This window comes from Jatropha curcas, chromosome 1, assembly GCF_041381405.1.
Source record: "Jatropha curcas cultivar XTBG-Jc1 chromosome 1, XTBG_Jcur_1.0, whole genome shotgun sequence".
NCBI classification, from domain to species: Eukaryota; Viridiplantae; Streptophyta; class Magnoliopsida; order Malpighiales; family Euphorbiaceae; genus Jatropha; species Jatropha curcas.
Window position 1 is genome coordinate 8,286,491 of NC_143151.1, and position 25,947 is coordinate 8,312,437.

At 32.8% G+C, this 25,947-nt stretch overlaps 2 protein-coding genes and 1 long non-coding RNA gene across 3 annotated transcripts; 2 read left to right on the forward strand and 1 right to left on the reverse strand.

The window, feature by feature from the left end:
* Nucleotides 1-4,125: 4,125 nt before the first annotated feature.
* LOC149498937 (uncharacterized) lies at nt 4,126-6,734 on the reverse strand. Its single transcript, XM_089721349.1, has 3 exons — nt 5,742-6,734; nt 5,606-5,684; nt 4,126-5,138 (listed from the first exon to the last, which is right to left on the reverse strand). The coding sequence occupies exons 1-3, from the start codon at nt 6,732-6,734 to the stop codon at nt 4,126-4,128; spliced, it is 2,085 nt and encodes a 694-aa protein (XP_089577475.1).
* Nucleotides 6,735-21,312: 14,578 nt separating this feature from the next.
* LOC110009482 (uncharacterized) lies at nt 21,313-22,245 on the forward strand. The gene is made up of 2 exons (XR_016322576.1): nt 21,313-21,461; nt 21,548-22,245. It is a non-coding gene; the product is annotated as an uncharacterized LOC110009482 (long non-coding RNA).
* A 1,055-nt stretch (nt 22,246-23,300) lies between these two features.
* Nucleotides 23,301-24,399, forward strand: LOC105634552 (A20/AN1-like zinc finger family protein). Its single transcript, XM_012217417.4, has 2 exons — nt 23,301-23,441; nt 23,672-24,399. The coding sequence occupies exon 2, from the start codon at nt 23,698-23,700 to the stop codon at nt 24,208-24,210; it is 513 nt and encodes a 170-aa protein (XP_012072807.1). The 5' UTR covers nt 23,301-23,441; nt 23,672-23,697; the 3' UTR covers nt 24,211-24,399.
* The last annotated feature ends 1,548 nt before the right edge of the window (nt 24,400-25,947 follow it).

Sequence of the window (25,947 nt, forward strand, 5' to 3'; positions counted from 1 at the left end):
TCAATTTTTTTTGTCTTCAAAGAGCCTAATCAATTTCCATGGGTTGTTAACTAAAGTTTTCAACGGAGTGGTATTTGGCAAGTTAATATGAGGGCAAAATTATCAGTAGTTTAACAAATCTACTACTCTTGTATTAATAAACAACTAGTGTTAGAATCCACGCGATGTGCGGAACAATATTAAAGGATAAAATAATCTTTTATAACATCATTCAAAAGTAACAAAATTGTATAACAAAATAATCGTGAAATGCATTAAGAAAATTGTATCTCATTGAGATATGTAGAAAAAGTTGCAATATTAAGATGTGTCTTCTTAAGTATCCTGTAAGCCTTTCACTAAAGTATGCAATAACAAAAGCATGTATGATATGACCTTCATAAAAAATACACACACTATTCCCGCGAATGATAATAAGATTTATAACACTTTCATTTCTTATTCTCATTTTTGTCCATCTTTCTTTTTTTGAATCTTATAATTTTATTAAAAAACCAGAAAAAAACTTAGCAAAAGATCCATTCTAGCCCAGATTAATAGGTCGACCATATATACCCAAACCTAAGATCTCATGCTAAGTGAAAAACTTGGCAAAGGAGACACTAAAACATCATTAAGAAAATGAGGAGGATCCCTCCAAATAGTATGACAAGCAAAAAAGATAGCAACCCGAGCTAAGCAATGGGCCACTATAACTATATTAGCTTGTCGTTGAATCTACTTGGGTTTAAAATCTATGCCTTCACACAACCAAAGTTGACAATCCAATCTTAATAGACAATTTTCGTAAAAATTTGAAATTATACTTGTATAAAAAGAAAAGTTCTATTTTTAATATATATATATATATATATATATATATATTTAATATTCATCTTGAGGAATAAAAAGACACATTAATATACACAGCTAATAAATTACTTACATTAAATTTTTTTTTTCCATTTTCTATTTGTGCTTTTAGCATTTGTCATTCTATAATCCAAAATATTGCCAAGTGACAAATTGTGCTACTTACACTTGGCTTCCATATAAGGCAAACTACTTTCCTTTATAATATTATATAGATATTTTGATAATAATGCTACCCTAATAACTTTTAACTTTTAGTTTTGATTTTCACCAAACTACTTACTATATGGAAAAGATAATTATTTAGTCCTCGAGGTTTATTATAATTACCTACGTAATCCTTGACATTTTATATAACATTTAACTCATTCCTCGTGTTTGCCTCCGTCTCATTAAAAGATCCCTCTGTCCATTTCTAAGGCTTTTAAAGGTTAAAATGAAGTGAAAATACTAAAACACCATTTAATGACAAGGACCACCTTTCTTCTCCAAATGAAAAGTGAAGTTCTTTTGCAAGTTTATACCTTTTGCAAGAAGGCACCAAGAAGTTGGCCACAAGAGCCTTTTGCGGAGCGATGCTCTTTACCCAGTTTATACCTTCAAATCCCTTGTTATGGATATATGGCTCTTCTTTCTTTTTGGTTATTAAGTTTTTTTTTTTTTATTACCTTTTGTTTTTCTTTTAGTACATACTCAAAACTAGTGTTTATCCAAGAGAGCCTGAACCCATGAAGGAGCCTAGAGAGCTAACTACCAAACATCCATGGTTTGCTTCTTGATCTTTAATTGTTTGGTATTTCAAATGAATCTGTAATTGAAATGAATGGGTTGGTTCACTTCAAATGAACATTAATACCAATAAATGGATTTGAATGAATATGGGAACATCATGACTACTTTTGCTGATTAAGGGCAATTATTGAACATGCTTTTGAAGCTTATCGGTGCTAAGAACACCATGGAAAATGGTTTCTACACTAGTTATTCTCTTTTGTCCATTGTTCTTGCTCTTAATAATAATTAAAAACCCAGAAACCCATATTATGATCTTATTAATAATTAAAAAAAATAACAAGTTTAATAGAATATTATCTGATTTGATGTGGATCTTGGCCATGGACATAAATAGAGAGAACTATGAATTGGGACTTCCTATTATCTAAACAAGCTAGTGTTGCTCACAAGGTTGATTTTAGAGAAGGCCTTGTTTTGCCTATTCTTGATGAAATGGTTGTAGATGTAAGAATTATAATAAGTCTTTTTCTTTTACACAAACTCAATTATTCTTTAGTTTCTCAAAAAAATTTCTATAAATTGAGATTAATTTCTATAGCCAAACATGACCTTGGAAATGCTACTTTTACATCAACAAATTGAAGTAATTTTGTATGTGAATTGCACGAGAAGAACCATGAGACATTTGAGATAAGGGCATAATTTGTCATTTTGAAATAACTTTCTTACCTCTCTCCTCACTTTAATCTCATTTATAATGTTTTAACAGTCTCAAAATTGGACGGAGGGACCTTTTAATGAGACGGAGGCAAACATGAGAGATGAGTTAAATATTATATAAATATCGAGGATTGTCAAATAATATAATTTGAGGCATATTTTGAATGAATCATATATTGATTGATTATTCTGTTGCTTTACATTGTTAATATAACTAAGGTACATGTTTATACAAGGTAAGAAATAAAAGATGATTATTTTCCTCCTATAGTTATTCCCTAATTATGTGTATTGATTGAGGAAATGATGGGAAATCTGATCCCACATTTTCCTCTTATTTCCTTTCTTGTTGACACTTCCCCTCAAGTTGAGTAGTGGGATTGCCAATGCTCAACTTGCCCAAAACTTCACCAAAGATTCTTCTGTTCACTGCCTTTGTTAATATATCTGCCAGTTGATCTTCAGAGCGCATGAAGGTTAGCTCTACACTACCTGCATCTAACTTCTCTTTATGAAGTGCCTGTCAACTTCCACGTGTTTTGTCCGATCATGCTGTACCGGATTTTCTGAAATACTGATCGCTGCCTGGTTATCACACATTATCTTGCAAGCCTCGGAAGGTGGGAACCCAATTTCAGTTAACAATTTTCGCAACCACAATATTTCAGTCAAACCTCATGCCACTCCTCGAAATTCAGCCTCTGCACTGGACAGAGCTACAACTTTTTGCTTTTTGCTCCTCCATGTGACTAAGTTACCTCCCACAAAAGTAAAATATCCTGATGTGAACCTTCGGTCCACTGGATTGCCTGCCCAATCAGCGTCAGTATACCCCTGTATTTCTAGGTGTCCATGCGCTTTGAATAGAACACCATGTCCAGATGTCCCTTTTAGATACCTTACAATCCTCCATACAGCATCCATATGGTCTGTCTGAGGTTGATGCATAAACTGGCTTACCACTCCGACTGCATAAGCTATATCTGGATGAGTATATGAGAGATATATCAATTTTTCAACCAACCTTTGATACTTCTCCTTATTTGCTAACTCTGTTCCTTCTACTATCTTCAGTCCATGATTTACCACCATTGGTGTGTCAGTCGGTTTACAATCGATCATTCTCGTTTCTGCCAACAGATCTAGAATGTATTTCTTCTGACATATAAAAATCCCCCTTTTTGATCTCAGAACCTCAAATCCAAGAAAATACTTTAGTCTTCCCAGGTCTTTCATTTCAAATTCTGTGAACAGGTTTTCCCTTAGCTTGGTCATTTCTTCCATATCATCTCCTGTAATGATCATGTCATCAACATAAATGATCAAGCAGGTTACAAGTTTACCTCTCCGCTTTAGGAACAAAGTGTGATCGAAATTGCTCTGTTTGAATCCATATCCCTTCATTGCCTGTGTAAATCTACCAAACCAGGCTCTAGGTGACTACTTTAGCCCATGCAGCGATTTTTTTAACCGACACACCTCCCCTTTCTGGAATTCCTCTGTGAAACCTGGTGAAGTTTCCATATAAACCTCTTCTTTCAGGTCCCCATGCAGAAAATCATTCTTCACATCAAACTGATGAAGTGGCCATCCCTTGTTTGCTGCTATTGAGAATAACACCCTGATAGTGTCAATTTTTGCTACTGGTGAAAAAGTTTCTGAGTAATCAATGCCATAAGTCTAGGTATATCCTTTTGCCACTAATCGCGCCTTGTACCTTTCAATAGAACCATCTGGCTTATGCTTTATTATGAAGACCCAGCGACAACCAACTGGTTTCTTTCCTATCGGTAAAGCACATTTTTCCCATGTGTGGTTCTAGATCAAATTATTCATTTCTTCTTTCATTGCATTGGTCCATTTTTCTGATGTCAGGGCATGTTCTACTGTGGTCGGGACCTTTTCTTCACATAGAGCTGAGATAAACGCCTTGGCTTCTCTAGATAAACTCCCCCTGGCTATGTTTGCTACTGGGTATCTAGACCTCTGAGATTCTTTTTCTGGAGAGTATCTGTTAGGTGGAACTCCCCTATTGCTTCTGGGTGGTAATACATATCGTTCTTCTTGTTCTGCCACCTGTTTTACTACAGTCTCACAGTCACTGGAATTAGTAGAAATAATAGGAGACTCGAGGGTTTCAGGTTCTCTTATCTCGGACACTAGGTTAGGAATAGTATTTTCTGAGACACTAGGCTCCGTAGACTGTATGGAAGTATCTGAAGTTGGCCCAACGATACTGTTTCTTTCCTGTTCTCTGTTTTCTTCCTGTTCTGTAACTTGTGGGTTCTCTTCTTGAGGATCCAAATCCACCTGTGAGGCTACTGATTCTGGAAGCCAGCTCAATGTGTCCATATATTCCTTCTCCCCCTGACCATTACGTTGGGTGGTATAAAAATATTCGGTTTCAAGGAAATCACAATTCATTGTGGTGAACATACGGCTAGTTTTAGGATTAAAGCATCGGTACCCTTTTTGATTAACCCCGTACCCAACAAATACACATTTTTCGGCACATGGGTCAAATTTAAAACGTTCACTTTTTGGAATGTGAACAAAGACAGAATAACCAAAAATGCGTGGTTGAAGGGTTAAGGTCGGAGGAATTTTGGTAAATTGGGCCAAGGTTTGAAGTGGAGTTTGAAGGTTAAGGATTTTGGTTGGGAGTCTGTTTAGAAGATAGGTGGCAGTAGCTACAGCTTCAGGCCAAAAACTTTTAGGGACCCGAGACTCAATCAGAAGAGCTCGAGTCATTTCAAGGAGAACCCTATTTTTTCGTTCGGCAACACTATTTTGTTCAGGAGTATGAGGACAAGTAGTTTGATGTACTAACCCTTTTTGTTGGAAAAATTGTTTCATGGCAGTGTTGAAAAATCCCCCCCCCCATTGTCAGATCTTAAAATTTGAATTGTCTTAGTAAATTGAGTTTGGATCATGGTATAAAACAAGATAAATTTATCAACAACCTCTGACTTGTTTTTCAGAAAATATACCCACGTCATGCGAGTACAATCATCCACAGATATAAAAAAATAACGAAAACCGTTTCCTCCCATGACAGGTGCTGAACCCCACACATCAGAATGGACTAATGAAAAAGGTAAATCTACCCTAGTATCATTTGGCCTGAAAGTTTGTCTATGGCTCTTTGCCAAAACACAAGTCTCACACTACAAAATTTTATTGGATTTAAAGAGTTTAGGAAATAAAAGATGTAAATAACTTGTGGATGGATGTCCTAATCTCCAGTGCCAAAGCCAAGCTTCCCGATCCGCAGTTCCATATGCTAGCAACACAGTACCGTGTTGGGCAACTTCATCCACGTAGTACAGCCCTTGGTGCTCAGTGCCACGTCCAATAATCATTCCTGTCCTAATGTCCTGCAGTATACAGAAAGTGGGTGTCATTAGCATGGTACAATTAAGTTCTTTTGTTACATGACTAATAGACAGCAATTTATGTGAAAGTGAAAGGACATAAAGACAATTTGATAGTTTTAGTGTGGGTGATATATCAATAGAACCGGCCCCCTCTACATGAATTATTTCCCCATTAGCTGCTCTGACATGTGTTTTCGTGGGTTTGGACTGTTTTTTAATATCGTTGGCATCGAATGTCATGGTGTCGGTGGCTGCACAATCAAAAATCCATGATTCATTCTTACTTTTATCAAAATTCCGAACCATATTTGCAATAGACATAGTTTTTGGATCAATTTGTAATAATTTTAGGGCAGAAATTAATTGGGCCAAATTAAAAGGACTTAGGAGAAAATTTCCAACTCCTTTATCCTTATAACCTATATTACCACTTTCTTCAACCCTTGCCGCTATAGCCTTTCCCACGCTGCCTCCTTCCCCGATGCCTCCTTGGCCACCACCGCCGCTGCTGGTAGCCTCAGAGTTGCTCACGGTGATGGCGGCTCTTCCTCCTATGGCTTGACCGTCCCTTTTATGTCCATCATTCCACCAATCGGGATATCCCACAATCCGAAAGCAATTTTCTTTTGCGTGTTTGCTCATCCCATAGTGGGTACATTTGAGTTTCGCCTTGTCTGAGTGGAATGATGAACCGCCTGACTTGCCGGTGGAGCCTGACCATCGCTGTCCCTGTGCCGCCATTCCCATGGCTTCAGTCCCTATTGTGACCAAGCCGCTTCCTATGCCCTGTTGTGACGAGACGCTAGAGGCTGGTCCTAGAATGTTGAGACGGGCCGCCTCTTTCCGAACAGTGGCGTAGGCGGCTTCCGGTGAGAGTAACGGATGCTGTCTTAAAATTTCCCTTTTTATTTGATTATATTCATGATCAATTGCATTTAGGAACTGGAACAATTTTTGTTCTTGGCGTATGATGTTATATGTGGCGATATCTGCCTCTAACGTCATTGGATTTGGCTCCCGCCGGTCGATCTCGCCCCATACTCCTTGCATGGTAATCCAGAAATCTTCTAAAGGAGCTCCATTTTGTTTTATACCGTTTGCCTTTGAATGAAGATCAAAGGTGACGCGGAACCCTATGGAAATATATTCCATGAACTCTATGACAAGTTTTGGAAGAGATCAAAGATCTAGAATAAACTCCCCTCTATGGCATCCAAAGCTTAAAGAACCAAGAACACCAATAATAGAGTAAAAGAATAAGATAAACGCCACAAAGAATTGATAAGTTTACCTTGATTCTTGATGCAATTAGAAGAATGCAATCTCACACCCTCTAAAAACATGAACACGCCAAAGGCATGAAAGAAGAAGATCTCTCTTTGATTAATTGATTGAATAATAATGTGTTTTTAATTACAAAATAACAAGCTATTTATACTAATCTAAGAGGTCCAGATCCTTAAAGGATGTAGAGTTAGCTAAGGATTAGGATTTAGCAAATCTAAACCAACTAAGGATATGACTAACAAAATCATAACAACTTAAGGATTTGGATATCTAATCCAAATCTACTAAAGATTAGCTAAATCTAAACAAATCTAGGATAAGGAATAATTAATCCAAACCAACTAAGGATAAGGAATAATTAATCCAAACCAACTAAGGATGAGTACTAACTAATCCAAACAATCTAAGGATAAGGAATAATTAATCCAAACCAACTAAGGATAAGGAATAATTAATCCAAACCAACTAAGGATAAAAATAAAAGGGTGGCCCAATTTATTGTGGCCCAACCCATTAACAACATTACAACTCAAAACTAACAAAAATGGGCTAACTTATTACGCCAAAGTTAGGCTCTAGTATGGCCAGGGCATGCCATATGCTGGAATTTCAGATGCCATCTCAATATGTGGTTCCATTAATGTGAGAAACTTAGGTGTTCTCCATGCTTCCTTGAGATCTATGGTTGAGTGGTAGCGATTCCGTATCATTCCCCCTTTCCTCGAAAAGATTCATCCTCGAATCTTAATTAGAAGTTGAGGTATCCATGCTCTCTTGATCTCCATGGTTGCTCCATATTTCTTTGCATGACTTCTTGTAATTGATCCACTAGGTAGCACTGGTAAGCCTATCTTGTAGGTGTTGTCATCAACGTGCTCCGCGACTTGGAATGGTCCATCTCCACGTTCATCAAGCTTAATCTTTCCTTGGTTGGAAAACTTTTTCTTGCGAAAATGTACCCAAACCCAATCTCCAGGTTTAAACACATCATGCCTTCTTCTCTTGTTGGCACGGTTGGCATAGCCTTTGTTCTTCATGTTCATATGAACCCTAGCCTTAGCGTGCATCTCCTTCACCAATGTAGGCTTCTCCTTACCATTAGGGAACTCTTGTAACAAAGAAACAGAACTAGAAGGTAGAGAGAAAGTGTCAATGTTAGTCAAATTAAACAAAAACTCTTTAAACCGAATCATCAAGACTGGTCTACCCTCTCTCTTTTTCACATACACAATTTGTTTCTCTTTTTCACTCACAATTGGGCCATTGATTTGTTTTGTTATTTTTGTGGCCTCTTTCCCTTTCTCCTTACTCTTTTCACTCTTTTGTTCCCTCAATTTTGAAGTTTCACTCTCTAATGGGCCATTAATTTGTTTTGTATCTTTTGTGGCCTCTTTCTCCTCTTTTTCTTCACTCTTTTCACATTCTGGTTCTTTTGAAATCGAAGCTTCAATCCCATTTTCTCTCAAAGTTGAGGATACTTCCTTAGGTAGCTTCTCTTGGTCATCATATTCTTCAAACTTTTGCAAAGGATCAACAAACACACTTGGCAAATATGGGTTAAGATCATTGATGGTCAAACAAACTTCTTTGCACAAAGGTACAATTTGAATTTGTCTTTCCTTTTCTTCTCCCTCTTTCTTTTTATTTTTACTTAATAGATTTTCACTCATTTTATTTTTACACTCCTTTTCTTTATTGATAGCTTCAAAACTCATCTTTTTCTTTTCACATTGATCTTCACATGCTTCTTTTGAGAAAGATGAATTTGGACCAGTTATCCACCCATCCATTGTGAATGAATACCCATTGAGGTAATCCACACTTTTCTTTCCTTGCACCCTTCCTGACTTATTATTCAAATTCCTAAAGTAATGGTTAGGATTATCGACCTCCTCACCTTCAAGAGTTTGAATTCTAGTCGATGTAGCGCTAGGACGAGCTCTTGTTGTATTAGAGCATTGGGCGGCTTTAATCTCCTTCAAATCCTTTCTCATATCTTGGAAGAAACTGTTGAAGCTTCTAAACTGTTCTTGGATTGACTCCATTACAAGTTTTAATTGGGAATCATCTATTTGACTTTCATCCCCACTATTATCTTCAAACTTACCTGAACTCATGGTTAGTATTCAAAAGAGAAAACACAAGAAGATTTGAGTTAATGGTAAATCACTCCCTCATGTGTTTACACTCTTTAATCACTCATTGCAATTCTTCCAATTGAACTTCAGAACCTTAGGTCAACAAACCAACTCAAAAGCACGTTTAGAAACAAGGATTAAAAACTTAACAATGGAAAGCAAGCACAACTCTAGAAAGAAGACTCAAAACGAGATGGATAGCAGCACAAGAACAAGATAATGCACTACTTTAATTATCAATTAGAGTGTAGTAAATAAGCAAACACACCCTAACAATGTAATAGAAGTAAAAGAAAGTTCACACAAAAACAAAGAAACTAGGATTTAAAAGACAATTTCAGGATATAATGTATGAATTTAGTTTACTACAAAGCAAATCAAATATGGACCTAATTAATTCTACCCAAAACAAAGCAAGCAATCAAAGAAAAACCAAAAGAAAACAATAATCAGAATCGTGCACGGGCGTGCGTGTAATTGTGTAATCCAACAAGTGGAAGTTAGGTCCTAGCACGGGTGTGCTTGAGGTGAAGCACGGGCGTGCTGAATTAAATCCCTTTTCAATGTAACCCAATTTAGGTAGGATTTTGATTTTGACTAGGATTGTAGTAGATTTGTTCAATCTCAAAAGATATGGTCAACTAATTCTTGTTACAAAGTAGTTAAGATTGGATTTGTTCACAAGATTACAGTAGATAAATTCAATCCCACAAAATAAGGTCAAATCCCCAAGAATTAGGAACTAATCCCACAAAATATGGTCAAATCCCACAAAATAAGGTCAAATCCCTAAGGATTAGGAATAATCCCACAATTTAAGGTCAAATCCCTAAGAGTTAGGAACTAATCCCACAAAATATGGTCAAATCCCACAAAATAAGGTCAAATCCCCAAGGATTAGGAACTAATCCCACAAAAGATGGTCAAATCCCAAAAAATAAGGTCAAATCCCTAAGGATTAGGAATAATCACACAATTTAAGGTCAAATCCCCAAGAATTAGGAACTAATCCCACAAAATATGGTCAAATCCCACAAAATATGGTCAAATCCCTAAGGATTAGGATGAAATCCCACAAAATATGGTCAAATCCCTATGAATTAGGATCAAAATCTCTTGGATTCAGGAACAAACAAGATCCACACAAGCAATTTTAATGGTGGACGAATTTTTTTACTCTTTTTTTTTTTTTTTAATCAACAAGATCTAAGATCAAAATTTCCAGACTTGAACAAACAAGAACGAAATTGATCAACACAATTGAAGCAAAAAAACGAATTGAAACTAAGCAAAAGAAAACAAACACAAAAGAAACAAGATGCACAAGAAAACAAACACAAAAACAAGATGAATAAGAAAACAAATAAACACAAACCCTAGAACTAAGATAAATAAGAATTTACCTTAATCTTTGGCTCTGATACCAAACTGACGCGGAACCCTATGGAAATATATTTCATGAACTCTATGACAAGTTTTGGAAGAGATCAAAGATCTAGAATAAACTCCCCTCTATGGCACCCAAAGCTTAAAGAACCAAGAACACCAATAATAGAGTAAAAGAATAAGATAAACGCCACAAAGAATTGATAAGTTTACCTTGATTCTTGATGCAATTAGAAGAATGCAATCTCACACCCTCTAAAAACATGAACACGCCAAAGGCATGAAAGAAGAAGATCTCTCTTTGATTAATTGATTGAATAATAATGTGTTTTTAATTACAAAATAACAAGCTATTTATACTAATCTAAGAGGTCCAGATCCTTAAAGGATTTAGAGTTAGCTAAGGATTAGGATTTAGCAAATCTAAACCAACTAAGGATATGACTAACAAAATCATAACAACTTAAGGATTTTGATATCTAATCCAAATCTACTAAAGATTAGCTAAATCTAAACAAATCTAGGATAAGGAATAATTAATCCAAACCAACTAAGGATAAGGAATAATTAATCCAAACCAACTAAGGATAAAAATAAAAGGGTGGCCCAATTTATTGTGGCCCAACCCATTAACAACATTACAACTCAAAACTAACAAAAATGGGCTAACTTATTACGCCAAAGTTAGGCTCTAGTATGGCCAGGGCATGCCATATGCTGGAATTTCAGATGCCATCTCAATATGTGGTTCCATTAATGTGAGAAACTTAGGTGTTCTCCATGCTTCCTTGAGATCTATGGTTGAGTGGTAGCGATTCCGTATCAAAAGGTTTGTAACTTGTCCCTGCCACTGCTGTATGTTGTAACAAGGGCATTCCATAGTGCTCTTGTTGTGGGAAACTCGGTAAGATTGCTTGCTAATTGGGGTTCAATATTCTGGATTAGCCATGAGAACACAATGAGGTCGTCTTGTTCCCATTTTTCGTATTTCTCGTCGCCGATTTGGTGGCGCTGGAACTCCAGTAAGGTGGCTTAACAAGGCCTTGGACTTTCCTCCAATTGCAACTTTAATCATGCGTGCCCATAATGCATAATTCTGGCTATTCAATTTAACACTGATGATTAAATTATCTGAAAGGGTTTGTTTTTGGTTTTGGTTCTGAGGCCATTTCTAATAAGGTTTGCTAATTGAATTGTCAGGTCATCGTTGTTGATGCCAGACTGTTTCTCCATGTTGCTGTCTTCGGACATGGTGGTCGGAGTCTTCTGGGTCGGCACACTGGTGGCTGACGAGGAGTTACTGTCGTCAAACATGGTGACTGGATTTCTGTTGGTAAGTTGGTAGATGATGAGCAATTGAAATTATTTGATCCTAGGATCACTGAACCTGCTCTAATACCATGTCAAATAATATAATTTGAGGCATATTTTGAATGAATCGTATATTGATTGATTATTCTGTTGCTTTACACTGTTAATATAGCTAAGGTACATGTTTATACAAGGTAAGAAATAAAAGATGATTATTTTCCTCCTATAGTTATTCCCTAATTATGTGTATTGATTGAGGACATGATGGGAAATCCGATCCCACATTTTCCTCTTATTTCCTTTCTTGCTGACAAGGATTACTTAGATAATTATAGTAAACCTTAAGCACTAAATTCCTTACTATATGTAAAATACTAGCATTTAAATTAAATTTAAGATAGGAAAAAAAGTACCTCTCTAAATTCTACTATAATTATTATATACATCTTTTTATGTCAAAAAACTAGCTCAAGCCTCCCTAAATTTTATTCCATTATTATAATGATCCCCCTTTATCCAAAATTATCCTAATTCTCTATTAGTCTGCCTCATAAATTAAGGTCAAAGTTGAGAGAAAAAAATAAAAGATAATTTCTGCCCTTATAATCCATAACCTTAACCAGTCCCTAATGTACCATACCACCACCTCCACCGCCACCATAGTAATCATAGCCTACACAAGCAACTACATAAAAGAAACTACATATTTACTTCCTTTCATGGCAGGTTTAAAGCAAATTATTCTTGTAGTACCTATCTTTACAAATGTAAATGCTATGATTAAAATTTGGCCATTAACCTCCAATCAACTAGAAAGGAACACATAGTTCAAGCATAATAGGATGGTATTATGAGCAACCAAAAAGATGCAAACGCATTCCTTTTGCAACAACCTCGCCTTGATATTGTACACAAAAGGTGATATGTGCATTTCATGCATATATATTTATATTTTTAATTTTCTAGTTTAGTCCAATTTTAGGGACTTTAATAAATTACAGTTAGATTTTGCATGCATTATGCATATTTTGCATTTGTTTTATCTTATAGTATAGGTCCCACATTTTTTAGGGAGAAAACTCTAAAGCAAAGGGTATTTCAGTCATTTTGGACCATTTTACAAGAGAAAGATCTAGCAGCGAAAATCACAAGCGAACCACTGCTGTGCTCTATCCACTTGAGAGCTAGAAGCATACTAGTAAAATATATGGCCAATCAACCAGGTGTGTATTCTCCTTCAGTAAGTCAGAATACTCAATGCAAAATATAGGCCAATCAAAACACCGTATAAATCAAAGTTATGGCAGGGGCACCGATCTTATGTTTCAACTGGATTCCAACTGCAGAACTCCTCCCTTCTATCCGCCCGTATGATGGGCCATGTATTTGCCAAACCATAGAGCAAGCATATGAAGCACAATTGTGGCACCGACCATATTATCTCCTTTGAGGCACCAAAAGTGAGAGATTTGATCAGAGAATGTCTGGAATGCCCTCAGATCATCACATCATTAGTTTTGTGGCTGAGGTTATATCAAAGGACAATTGAGCAGGTGTTATTTTGGTGTTGATGATTCTAATTCTAGAAAAACATGTAGTTATTATTATTATTATTATTATTATTATTCATGGTTTAATATTTGTCAATTCATTTTAGCCATTATTATGTTTTATGAAATTGATTAGCGTGTGAAATTAATTGTTTGGTGTTAAAGTATTCCATTCAACTAATTACAATCAATTTGGTTGTTTTAAGTGAGAACGCTAAAAACCATGTTGAGAAATTTTTTAAAAATTTAATAAAATTCAATTTCTTGGATTTTTGGAAGATTTATTATTTTGATTGATTTAGGATTAATAAATAACTGAAAATAAAGATTATATTTTATTTTGATTTATTGATTAGAAAAGAGACGGAAGGAAATAAATAAATAAATAAATAAATAAATAAATAAATAAAAAAGAAAGGAAAGCAACGAAACTGTAAGTAGGCATGGCCACCGGTTCGGTTCTAACCGGAACCGAACCGTACTGTAGACGGACCGAAACCGGACCGAAACCGGCGGTTTAAAATTTTGAATCAAAACCGGCGGTTCAAGGGCCGGTTAAGGTTCATGTGAATGTTAAAAAATGAACCTGAACCGGCCCGGAACCGGCGGTTTCGGTCCGGTTCGAACCGGATTCACAAACAAAATTATTTGATGTAATAATACTTAATTTATAAAAAGTAGTGAAAAAAACATCATCATTAAACCTTTTATAAAACATCATCATTTATAAAAAAACATCATCATTGAACCTTTTATAAAATATTATCATTTATGAAAAAATATCTTCACTAGCCGTTGAACCTTTTGTTTTACACAATTTTTTTCAAGGTTCAAACGGCTAGCAGGTGTCATTGTCAATAACATTTAATTTTTTTAGTTTTGATAAATAAATTTTATTCATTTATTATAATTTACTAAATTATTCAAAAATATAATTGTTTTTTTTCTGTTATAAGGGACAATTTGAAAAACTACATAAATGAAAAATATGTATAAATATGATGAGTTGATTATTTTTTTTCACAACCAATTATATCCTATCTCTCCTCTTCTTAATATTACTTTATTTTCATAAATCCAATTCTAAATTCCATTAATTTCATATTCCATTTATTCATTTTTTTCCATAATTCCATTTAAAATTATGGCACACAATTCACAAAGCTCCAAGGGAAAGCGAGTTGCTCAAAGCGTAGAATAAATTGATTCAAACGATCCATTGATTGATTTTTCACCACAAGAAGCAATGTCTCCTAATATTTCAATAGGTAAACGGTAAACCACCAAAATCAGATATGTTTAAGAAGCACTTTGCAAAAATTGTTCAAGATAATAGAGAAATCAATGCGGTTCGATGTAATTATTGTAAAAAAGAATATGCGATGATGATGATTCCGACTCTCAATAATGTGGAAATGTAAGAGTGTGTTGACGATTGGACTAGAACGGCGTTGAGAACTCAAGACCAGCAAAATTCAAGCGATGATGATGATTCCAACTCATTAACGGGGACTAGTGGCGCCGATGACTAAAATTAATTGTAATAATTGGGAGGTTATTTTCCAATGAAATAAAAAAAAAGAACTACGTGAGCTTTGATTTTCTATAATTTTCAAGAGGATACGTAGGTAATTAAATTAAAATTTTTCAATTTTAATTTAATTCAAGCCCAAAATAAAAAAAAATTATAATTTTCTATATTATTGAGTTAGCAAAATTTGTAAATTTAATGTAATAATATTTCTAAGTTAATAGAAGTTTTTGTTTTAAAATTTTATAATAATTTATTTAGTTAATAAAATTTAAACATTTTAAAACTATTATTTATTCATGAATTCGAAATCAAAATTTTATTATTTTTTTTTAAATTTGCGTAATGTCGGAACCGAATCGGAACCGTAATTTGAACCGTCGGTTCGCCGGAACCGTGCTGAATCGTGCCGGAACCGGAACCGGAGGTTCAAGGGTCGGTTCCGGTTCAAAATTTTAAACATTTCGAACCGGCGGTTCATTGAACCGACCATGCCTAACTGTAAGAGTTTCGCTGCTGGAGTTTGTGGAACAGGAAGTGTCTATCATGACACTATTTTTATAGTAAATTACAGATTTGGTTCCTAAAGTTTTGGAATTTGTCTAAAAGATCAACAAAGTTTTGGATTTTTCAAAATAGTCCTTCTCTTCTTAAAAGTATCACTTTCAAAGTTTTTTCTTTTTAATTTTTCAGTTTAATCCTAAATTAATTTTTTGAGTTATTGCTTTGGAGAATTGGCAATAAAGAGAAATACAAAGCGACCGTAGAATTCAAGTCCGTGAACTTGCAAAATCCTATCTTTTTTTTTTTTTTAGTTTTATTTGGCTATATTTTCAGTTTTCGATTCAAGTAAATTTTAAGTTTTGAGATTTTCATGCTTGATTTTTGAATTTTTTAATATTGAAGTTTATATTGAATTTATTGAACATGTGATATCTAAGCATAGAAAACAATTAAAGGGACCTGTTAGGGTCTACAGCAACTATTTAGTTACTAATTTATTTTACTTGAATTTATTTAAAGGACATGTTTGTTGTTTATGCACAAATAATTTGTGCATCATTGCTCAAAATTTTACTGTGACAACATTTATTTGAGCATTTAATTGAGTTAATGGTAATGAGTATTTTGTGAATATATTGACATGCATTGTTTGTGAATCAATATGATAATAAGTTATATTATAATGCTTTTTATGGTTATAAGCAATATATGTATTATATAAAAATAATAAAAAAAAAAGCTTAAGCTTGATTTTAATCGAGTCAAAACCCATAGAGATTTTGTCAATATTACATTTGATTTCGTTTGGTGATATTCGACTTGGTTTTGAGATATGTGCTTTTGTTATGGGATAAGAATTGGTGAACTAAAATAATTTGGGAAGACCTTGTTTTCCTTGTATGAAATAAATTACTTGTGTTTGTGGTGTAATAATTATTAACTTTGATTTGTGAAATGTTATTTAATTATCATATATGCAAACATATATGTTAATTGAATCTAATTAGATTATTGAGTTATTCATTTTGAGTTTATTATTGTTCATTAAATAAATGGCTTTTTATTAATATCTTAATAAGTTAAGGGTAAAATAATTTTTATATTGAATAAGACTATCATACTCCTATTATTGAGTTTGCTAACATGAAGTATAATATTATTGTGGAGTTAAAAGTTATATTATTTTTCTTGTGAAATTTCTTAAAATATTTTAAGATAATATTATTATTTTTTGACTTACCCCTTGATTATTTTGGTAAGTGGTTTAAGATAATTTATATTTTTTTAATGAGTTTTGAATTGTGCTTAATTTTATCACTAGATGTGATATTTGATAAAAGATTCTTAAAATTCAAGTGTTTGAGTTTTCTTTGTGAATCTAAGTTTAACTTAATCTTCATATTTTCTCGAAAGAGAATAAAAATAATTATGTGGTATTTGAAAATTATTGTGCACGTAATTCGCAATATAAATTCAAGTGCTCTTTAGCAATAAAATTATCAATGGATATAGTGAAATTCTAATATAAATTTAAATCTTAATTGGAAAAGTGTGATAAGATGAAATTTATAACAAATTTAAAGGTAATAAAGTCAAATTAAAAATTTGGCGATGATATAATAATTTGTTTATCTTGATATTTTATTTTCTAATTTGAAAATAAAATGACTTTAAATTGATTTGGAAAATACATTTTTATATGGTTTTAAGCAAAATGATAATTTATATCTTTATTGCATTTGATTTGATATAATGGAAAAGTGTATTAGATCATAATAAATATGCTAAGATGATGAAATATTTGGAATTTTTCAATAAATATTTGCAAAATATATGGTATTCCCATATGTAAATTTTTGGTGTTGGAGATATATTTTTAGTTTCTTAAAGTTATGAGAAATAATTTGAATAAGTTGACTTGGTTTTCTTTGGGAAGCCTTTTAAATTTTTTTTAGATATTTTATATTGAATTCTTAATAAATTCAATTATGAAAATTGACACTGTTGTTTTGTACGTGGTATTTCAGATAGTCAAACTTTTATTTGTGGAGATATTTATCTAGTCTTATTTCAAAGAAAGAAAATAAATAAATTTCAGTTTCTGGTTTAGTGGGAGAAATTAATTCATTAGTTTGTGACAGGCTTTTTCATGAGTGTATGAAATCACAAATAAGTAATAAAGAGTGAGTAGAGTATTGTCCCACGAAGATTGTATACCAAATACCAAAATTATGTTAACCTACTATTATTTAAATGACAATAAGAAGAATAATTGTAAAAATAAAAGATATAAATTGAAGCAATGAATAAGAAATCAAGCAAGTAATTGTTGACAAGAAATCAAGGTCTAAAAGCTACTAGAATTTTGACTTCACTTAATTCTATCCAGTTTACCTATTAGTTTGATAATCAATTTTAATTATTTAAGAAGGAGAAATAACCCTAAATTTGGTAATAAGCTCTCTCGATGATTCATTAACTATTTTAACCCAATTCAATTACTCATCTCTTAATGATGCAACCAAACACAGATTAAATCATTAGGTTCTATGATTATTCAGAAATCTACAAAGTAAGGATTTTAATTTTATGAAAACCTCCCACGAGTCAAACCATCTAGCTCTAGCATCAAGTTGTTATTCCCATGAAATTTATTACCTGTTTATATCAAAAGTCCTTCTCTAGACAGTAATTAATGAAATAAATCAATCCAGGGGAGAAACTATATTTGTATGCATTAAGATCAATAATAAACTTTACTTGAATAAAGATAATCAAATCTAATATTAAAAACTAGAGTTGAATTTAAGCTACATCATGTCAATAGTAAAAAGATTTAGTTCGACATAGTAAATAAATCAAACTCAATAAAATTTGTAAAGAATCCCATAAAGAATAATAAACAAAAGAGAGTTTAGAAATAAAAACTAGTTAAAGGTTGGCTTGAGCAGCTTTCTTGAATCTTGACACCAACTTGAGCACTTGAAATTTTAAAGAAAGAGAAAACTATGTAGAAAACAAGAGAACAAGAGATAAAGATAACCTAGCTAGTCTTTCTCTTTAAATAGACTCCTTGGAAAATCTCCGAATTTGATTAGGAAATAGAATTTCTAATCAGGAAGAAATCATTTTAAGGTAGAAAACTAATTAGACATTATATTTCTTCAAATTTAGGATTCTTCTAGCGACTTGATAAACTTGATTGGCACATCAGAAAAGCATCTCATGCGGGTACATGCAAGCGGCATGGGCTAGAGTTGACGTTTTCGGCCCAATATGAAGTTAGGCAATCAGCACGGGCGTGCTGTCTAGCACGGTCTGGGCGTGCTAGGCTCTGAGTTTTCAGAGCGGATGCAGCATGGGCCGTGCTCAGGTGAGCACGCTTTTGGATTGACACTTCCTTGTAGCACGGGTGTGCACTTTAACACGGCTTGGGCGTGCTAGCCTCTGAGTCTCTATGGTGTTTTCCCTTGAATTTTGCACAGGGGTGCTGGATTGCATGCCCAGGGCGTGCCCATCTTTGAAATTTTTGTTTTACTTCATTCTTTTTTGAACTTTTGGTTGGTTTCCTATCAAAATGCTACTAAATTTCTCAAAATCAAATCAAATGTGATTTAAGAAAATTTTATTGAAAAACATAAATAAATTAACTGAAATAAAATAAAAATAGATAAAAACTAAATGAAAACCTAAATAAAATTTATTAAAAATAACTATAAAAATAAAGCCTATTAATTTGAAAAATAATATTTTGGTGAGAAGGAATATAAATAAGTCAAGCTAAAGTTGTAGTGACTTAAAAAAATTCATAAATTCTCATTGTAATTTGTGAATTGATGTGATCTAAAGTGAGATTATTTGCCACATATCAAAGTATAAAGAGCAGATAAACTTTGAGTTCCATGAGAGAATTTATTATTATACTCTTAGTTCTTTCAAAACTATTGTGTTTTGAGATTATTGATTTATTTGACATATTGTTAAATACTAACTTTGATATGAAAGTTGTGTTTTCCTAGAGGTTGTGAAATATAACAAATATCTAGTGGTATATTATTGAGAATTTTCTCTCAATAGAATAATATTATCTTTTGTCCTCGGTATTGTGACTTTTAATGGGTTATCATGTGGTGAAGTTTATAGAGAACAAGATTATCTAATGAATTTATCATAGTGGGATTGTATTGATATTTCTTATTCTCTATATTGTTAATAATTTGTTGATAGAGACATGCATCAATAATACTAAATTATTTCACTTCAGAAATTTTGGTGTAGAAGATATTGAGTTTTATATATATATATATATATATATATATATATATATATATATATATATATATATATATATATATATATATATATATATTATCTTGGGGATTATCATTTACGATGTGTTGGTTTGATTTTCTTAAAGAACCTAAATGAAATTTGTGTTATAATAGGTTCAATAACCATAAATGGTAAAACAAAAATTATTAACCACTTGTATATGCTTATGATTCTAGTGTCATTGAAGATTAAAATTTTCAATTTTCAATTGATATAAAATCTATGTGCTTGGATTTTATCTATAATATAATTAAAATGGGCTATATATCTTATAAGAAAGTGTATAGATAATGTTTATTGCCTCTATAGATTGTGTGAGTTGCTTGAACTAGAGTTTCAAGTAAATTATGTGACTAAAAGGGAAATTGTGTTTTAGAGATATTGTGCTGAATTTTTTTTGTAGACTACTTTTGTGTTATAATCTAAGAATTGTGAAATTCAAATGGTCTTATGCATATGGAATTTAAATACCTCAATGTTGGAGGTTTGGTGATGAAACTGAGACGCAAAAGGTTGAGTACATATTGTTGTTAATTAATAATTGTTAGTGTCTTAACCAACGAACTTATAGCCTTTATAAGATAAGTTGGTAGTATAACCTTTGTGAGCTCTTTTGATATGTTTGATTAGTGGGAGTTAATATTTTTATATCAACATATTATTTGAGCAATTCTATATGCGTTGTTATTATTCATATATGACTATAAATATTGGATGTGTATGGTTCCTTCTTGATAACTATAATTGCAATTTTATATTAATTATATGTGCGCACTAATTGTGGCGCTGCCATAAGATGTGAATAATTGTATTCTTAAGACATTTGTGTTTAAGTCTTAAGTTTCATTTTTAGTCAATATGCGTGTTTCTATTGGTATTTCAGGAAACAAATGGCTTGTAGTGAATTCAACCATTGTGTGTGTGTATTTCCATTTGTGTTTCTGGAAACAAATGGCTTTTGTGGATTTCTCTTATTTATTTTTAAAGCACTTGTGACAAAAGAGAAATTATGGAGGATCGACAATGAAAATAGCAAGTTGATCACATTTCTGTGCTATCTCTTGCTATACTGCCATACTATAATCCATATCAGTTATGTTATCTATATTTGTAATCATGGATTGGTCTTATGTCAATAAAGAGCATAATTACCGCCATGATTCAATATTGATGGCTTAATGTGGCAACATTTTATGGAGGTGTTATTTCTTAAATTGTATGTTTTTTTAAAATTTGTAGCCACATTTGTGTTTTACGATTCAGTCTGAGAGTCGTTTTCAAAATTATTTTCTAAACAAAAAAACCGAGTGGGAGAATGTTAGAAATTTTAATGTGGGCTATTATTAATTGTGGGCTATTTTAGTTTGCGAAAACGGACTGAGCAAATACAGTTTAAGAATGTGTGTAGAGGCCAATTTTTGTTTATATGATCATTTGTCTAATGGACTTGTACACGTCTAGTGGGCCATTATAGTAAGACGGTTAAAAGTGTAGGCCTAATCCTATAAGGACTTGGGATGGAAAGGTCCATAGGATTCTTTATAAATAGTCTAGGTCCCCTCTCTTTCCTTAACCCTAATATTGGCTAGTCCCATTAAAAGCCGCATTGTGAATAAGAAAACGGTGAGGAAGATCTAGTCCCTCTTCAATAAATACTAATTTCATATTTGAGTGTCTTCATTATGGATAAACACAAGACAGCAAGGAATCATGAACTCTACTTTAAATCACAAATCTGGTACGCAAATTGCTTCCGCATTATTAATAGTTGGTGCTCTAAATTTATGTACTAGATCTATTAATTTCTTACAATTTGTTGCACAGTTTATGGAATTTGGATATTCCTGTTTAGGTAAAAGAACTTTTGTGGAGGGCTTTTAATGAAAATTTTATGCATAAAGGTTAATCTTGTTTTATAAGGTATGTAGATAGATGTTTATTGTGCTTTTTGTGGAGGCATGGAAGCTTTGACCATGTCCTTGTTGATTATAATAAGATGAGGCTTGTTTGGAGTATGGATGGTTTTGAAGCTTATCTTACTGATGGATCATTTAAGACTCTTTTTTCCAGGTTAAGAAAAATTTATCTCAAGAGCATTTGAAAATTTGGTTATTTGAATAGGAGAGATTTGGTCATCACGTAATATGCTTATATGGCAAGCATTATACAATTAGTTACGTAGATGTATCATTCAGTTCTTAATGATCTACTAGAATGACAGTGTTGCTCTGTGTTGTCTCGACAAGCCATGCATTGACCTACAACTTCTCCTTTGTTTTGACCTGCTGTGCACACAATATGTAATGATTTTGTTGATGGTGCAATTTTCCCTCACCTTGGTTATGCTAGTTTCGGTGTTGTTGCAGAAGATTTAGACGACAATTTCCTTTTTACCGGACAGTTTATAGCTTCATGTGATGCTTCTTTGGTTGAAGCAATAGCGCTTCAATCTTGTTTACAGTGGATTGAGTCTCATTTATTTGATCCAGTTGTGTTTTTATTGACTCCTAAATTATTGTTCATGCTTTGTGTTCTTTGATGGATGATAAATCAGAAATTTGAATTATTATAATGGATTGTAAGACTGACTTAAATCCTAGGATTGATATCTCTCTCAGATGGGTTAAGAGGCAATTTAATATGATAAGTCATCATATTATTATGATCACCTCCGATTTCGTAATATAATCCTAAATTGCATTTCTTCTTTTTTTTTTTTTTTTTTAAATTGACTATATTTCTTCTTTTTATAATATGAATTAATGCATTTTCATTATAAAAAAAAAACACTATAAGAAGAAAGTCTTGTATTTCTTTTTCCATTTTTGATCATTGGTTACATAATTATCTATAGACACCTATTAATTATAATAGTGGACATTAAAAAAAAGTAAAAATATAAAATAAAAATATTAATTTAATATAATTTTACAATTATATGCATCATTTAATACGGAAAAATTAGGAAAACTTTAATCTAATAACACGGGGAGAACGAGAGAATAAATAACCGACCTATTATTTTTAGTAAAAGAACAAAAAAAAATTTTACAATGGCTGAAAAAGGTTGAAGGGTCAAGATCAAGCGAAGAACACCACAACGCCTAATCCAATAGAAGCGCCCCAACAAAGCAAGTCCATTGATCAGAAACCGTACAGTCACTTCCACTAATTTTTTTATATTCCAAAGTGGCGTCTGTTGTTTTTAACCTTTGACGTAGCTTAAACGGCTTCCAGAAGTTTTTCATTTTTTAAAGGAAATTGTTTTATTTAACGCGTTAATTACAGGGAGAAACATCATTTGTTTGGTAGAAAAGAAAAGAAAATTAAAAAAGAAAAAACAAAAAAGAGAGAAGGTGGGTGGAATCTTCAGGCTCTGTAATTAACACCTAGCCAGCCAAGAATCCTCCTTGCCTTCTCTCTCTCTCATTATTTATTGTTTCTTTACTTTTTGGGTTTATATATACAATTTTCCACCAATTTTGATTCCATTTTTGTCTCAATTTTCCTTTCCTTTCCTTCTCCATCTCTAATAATTTAAAAATCCATAGATTCCTTTCTTTTCTTTTGATTTCCTTCCCTCTTTTCTTTCGCTTTCCTTTTCCTTCTCCATCCTCTTTATTTTTCTCTTTCCTTTACAACACACACAATCATCATTCAAATTTCATTTCTCCATTTCTGAAAATCAAATCCTCTTGATCAGCGCATCTCAAATCAGGTAAAAATAATTAAAATTTTTTGTTTTTAAGATAATTTTGTGATTTCTTCAAGGAAAAAAAAAATTTCCCTTTTGAACCTGTGGAAAACATCTCTTATGTGATGAATGGAATTAAATTTTAAATCTTTGTTTTAAAGCTAATGTTGTGATTTCTGGGTGTTTTGGTTGGATTTGAGTCGAATATCCCTTTGTTTGAAGCTGACTTTTTTGATCTGTGTGGGGCTTGTTAGATTTGAAAGGAATTGAAGGAAGAGAAATGGCGGAGGAGCACAGATGCCAAGCACCTCGTCTCTGCGTAAACAACTGCGGATTCTTTGGAAGTCCGGCGACTCAAAATCTTTGCTCCAAATGTTATCGCGATCTTCAGCTCAAAGAGCAGCAGTCCTCTAACGCCAAGCTTGTCTGGAACCAAACCCTAACCTCCGCCTCATCGCCGTCATCGTCTTCTTCCGCATCATCGACTGCTTCTGCTTTTATTTCTATTTCGTCTCCGGTGACCGTCGATCTGCCTGAAGTAAGCAGTAATCAGCCATCAGCGGCGGCGGTGGAAGATAAGGACGAGACACCGGTCGTGCGGCCAAACAGGTGCTCGACGTGCAGGAAGCGCGTGGGGCTCACGGGATTTAAGTGCAGGTGCGAGATGATGTTTTGCGGGACGCACAGGTATCCGGAACGGCATAATTGTACCTTTGATTTCAAGGCTATGGGCAAGGAGCAGATTGCTAAGGCCAATCCTCTTGTCAAGGCAGAGAAACTTGAAAAAATATGAGTTTTAGACGAAAAGAAAGGTTGATTTTATGTTTGCTGTATGATTTGGGATTTAGGGGTTTGATCTTGTCCGGCCGGCCGGCCGGCGGTGGGTTGGTTGTTGGAATATAATTATGTGGTGTATGTAAATTCACCGATGATTCTAATTCTTTTTTTTTTTTCTTTTAAAATATATTAATATTTGCTGTTATGTTTGTGATTGGTGGGGCTGGGGCTCGGTAATTTAAATTTATTACCATGAGGCATGGCCCACGGATTAAAATTTTTAAAATGTTAGAATCTGCGATGACATTTGAACCATCAGTTCTAATTTAGTTTCCATTTCGATCAGTTTTGATTTGGTTCAGATAAATTGATGGTTTCGATCATGATTTTAGGTGATATATATATAAATTAATTTTAATATTATATATTTCTTTTGAAAATATTAATACAAATTTAAAAAATATTGATAAATTTTATTTTAAATAAATTTTAGAATGTTTATATTCATATAAAAATAAAATTAATTAATTTTATAAAATAATCAAATAAATTATTATTTTATTTTGTTTAATTATTATTAATTAAATAAATTATAAGAAAATTTTGAAAAATAATTTAAAAGAATATAATTTTAAATTTAATAAACAATTTAAAAGGATAAAGAAAGTTAAAAACAATGTTAGTATAGATTAATATCTCTCTTTTTTTAAGATTTTATTTTTTTGATTTTTAACTTTTAAAGTAAAGATATTAAGTACAATATATCATGTAGTAAAATAGTATCGAGATTTTTAGAGATATATAAAATAGGTTAAGTGATTATTATTTTACAAATAAAAATAGAAAATTTTTGGATCGAACCGGATCGAAATCGCCGGTTCAGGTTCAGATTTTAACATTTATATGAATCTTAATTGACCCTTGAAATGCTGATTTCGATTTAAAATTTTAAACCGACGGTTTCAGTCCGGTTTTGATTCATCTATAATACGGTTCTATTTCGGTTTAGTCCCAGTTCAAAATGAATCGGTGGCCATGCTTAATTACCATGGACTTTATCATCCTACAGGCTAATAGGCTACGCCTGTTTTTCAGAAATTATATTTACCTTCTTCGTCCATTTTTATTTTGAGCAAAAACTACCATTTAGTTTCCGAGCTTTCACCTAATTTACTATTTCATCTTCCTATTTTGGACCTAATTTACTATTTCTGTCTTTCTATTTTGGTAAATCTTACAAATAATTCCTGTGGATTAATTCTTCCATACGAAAAAGTGGGGCTTCCCGCCTAATCACTTATATAAATACTTATCCATCGGGAGTGAAATGGAATGACTGGATTCCTTCTTTCTTAATTAGATGTTTCGAGTTCTGGGTATGAGTTTTTTTAAATACTTAAGAGGGAGTGTTGGACTTGTTTGGTGTAAAGTCGGATTAATCGGGCCAATAAATTTTAGACAATTAAATAAATATTTATCACATTTGAAATTTGATGTCCCTCAAGACAATAAATTAAATTAATTATATTATCTGTCATTAAATATATCTAAACACTAAATTTTAAAGAATTAAAACAATAATTATTGGTCATAAATTACAGATGTGATAAGCATTTTGAAATATTATATTTTCTCAAATATAACAAGATTTAGGAAACCGGTCGAATGAAAACCAAAATGAAAAGAAAATATGATGACTAAATTAACGACAATTTTTGTTGGGTTTCTCTTTCTTTATTGTCATTTGCAGTGT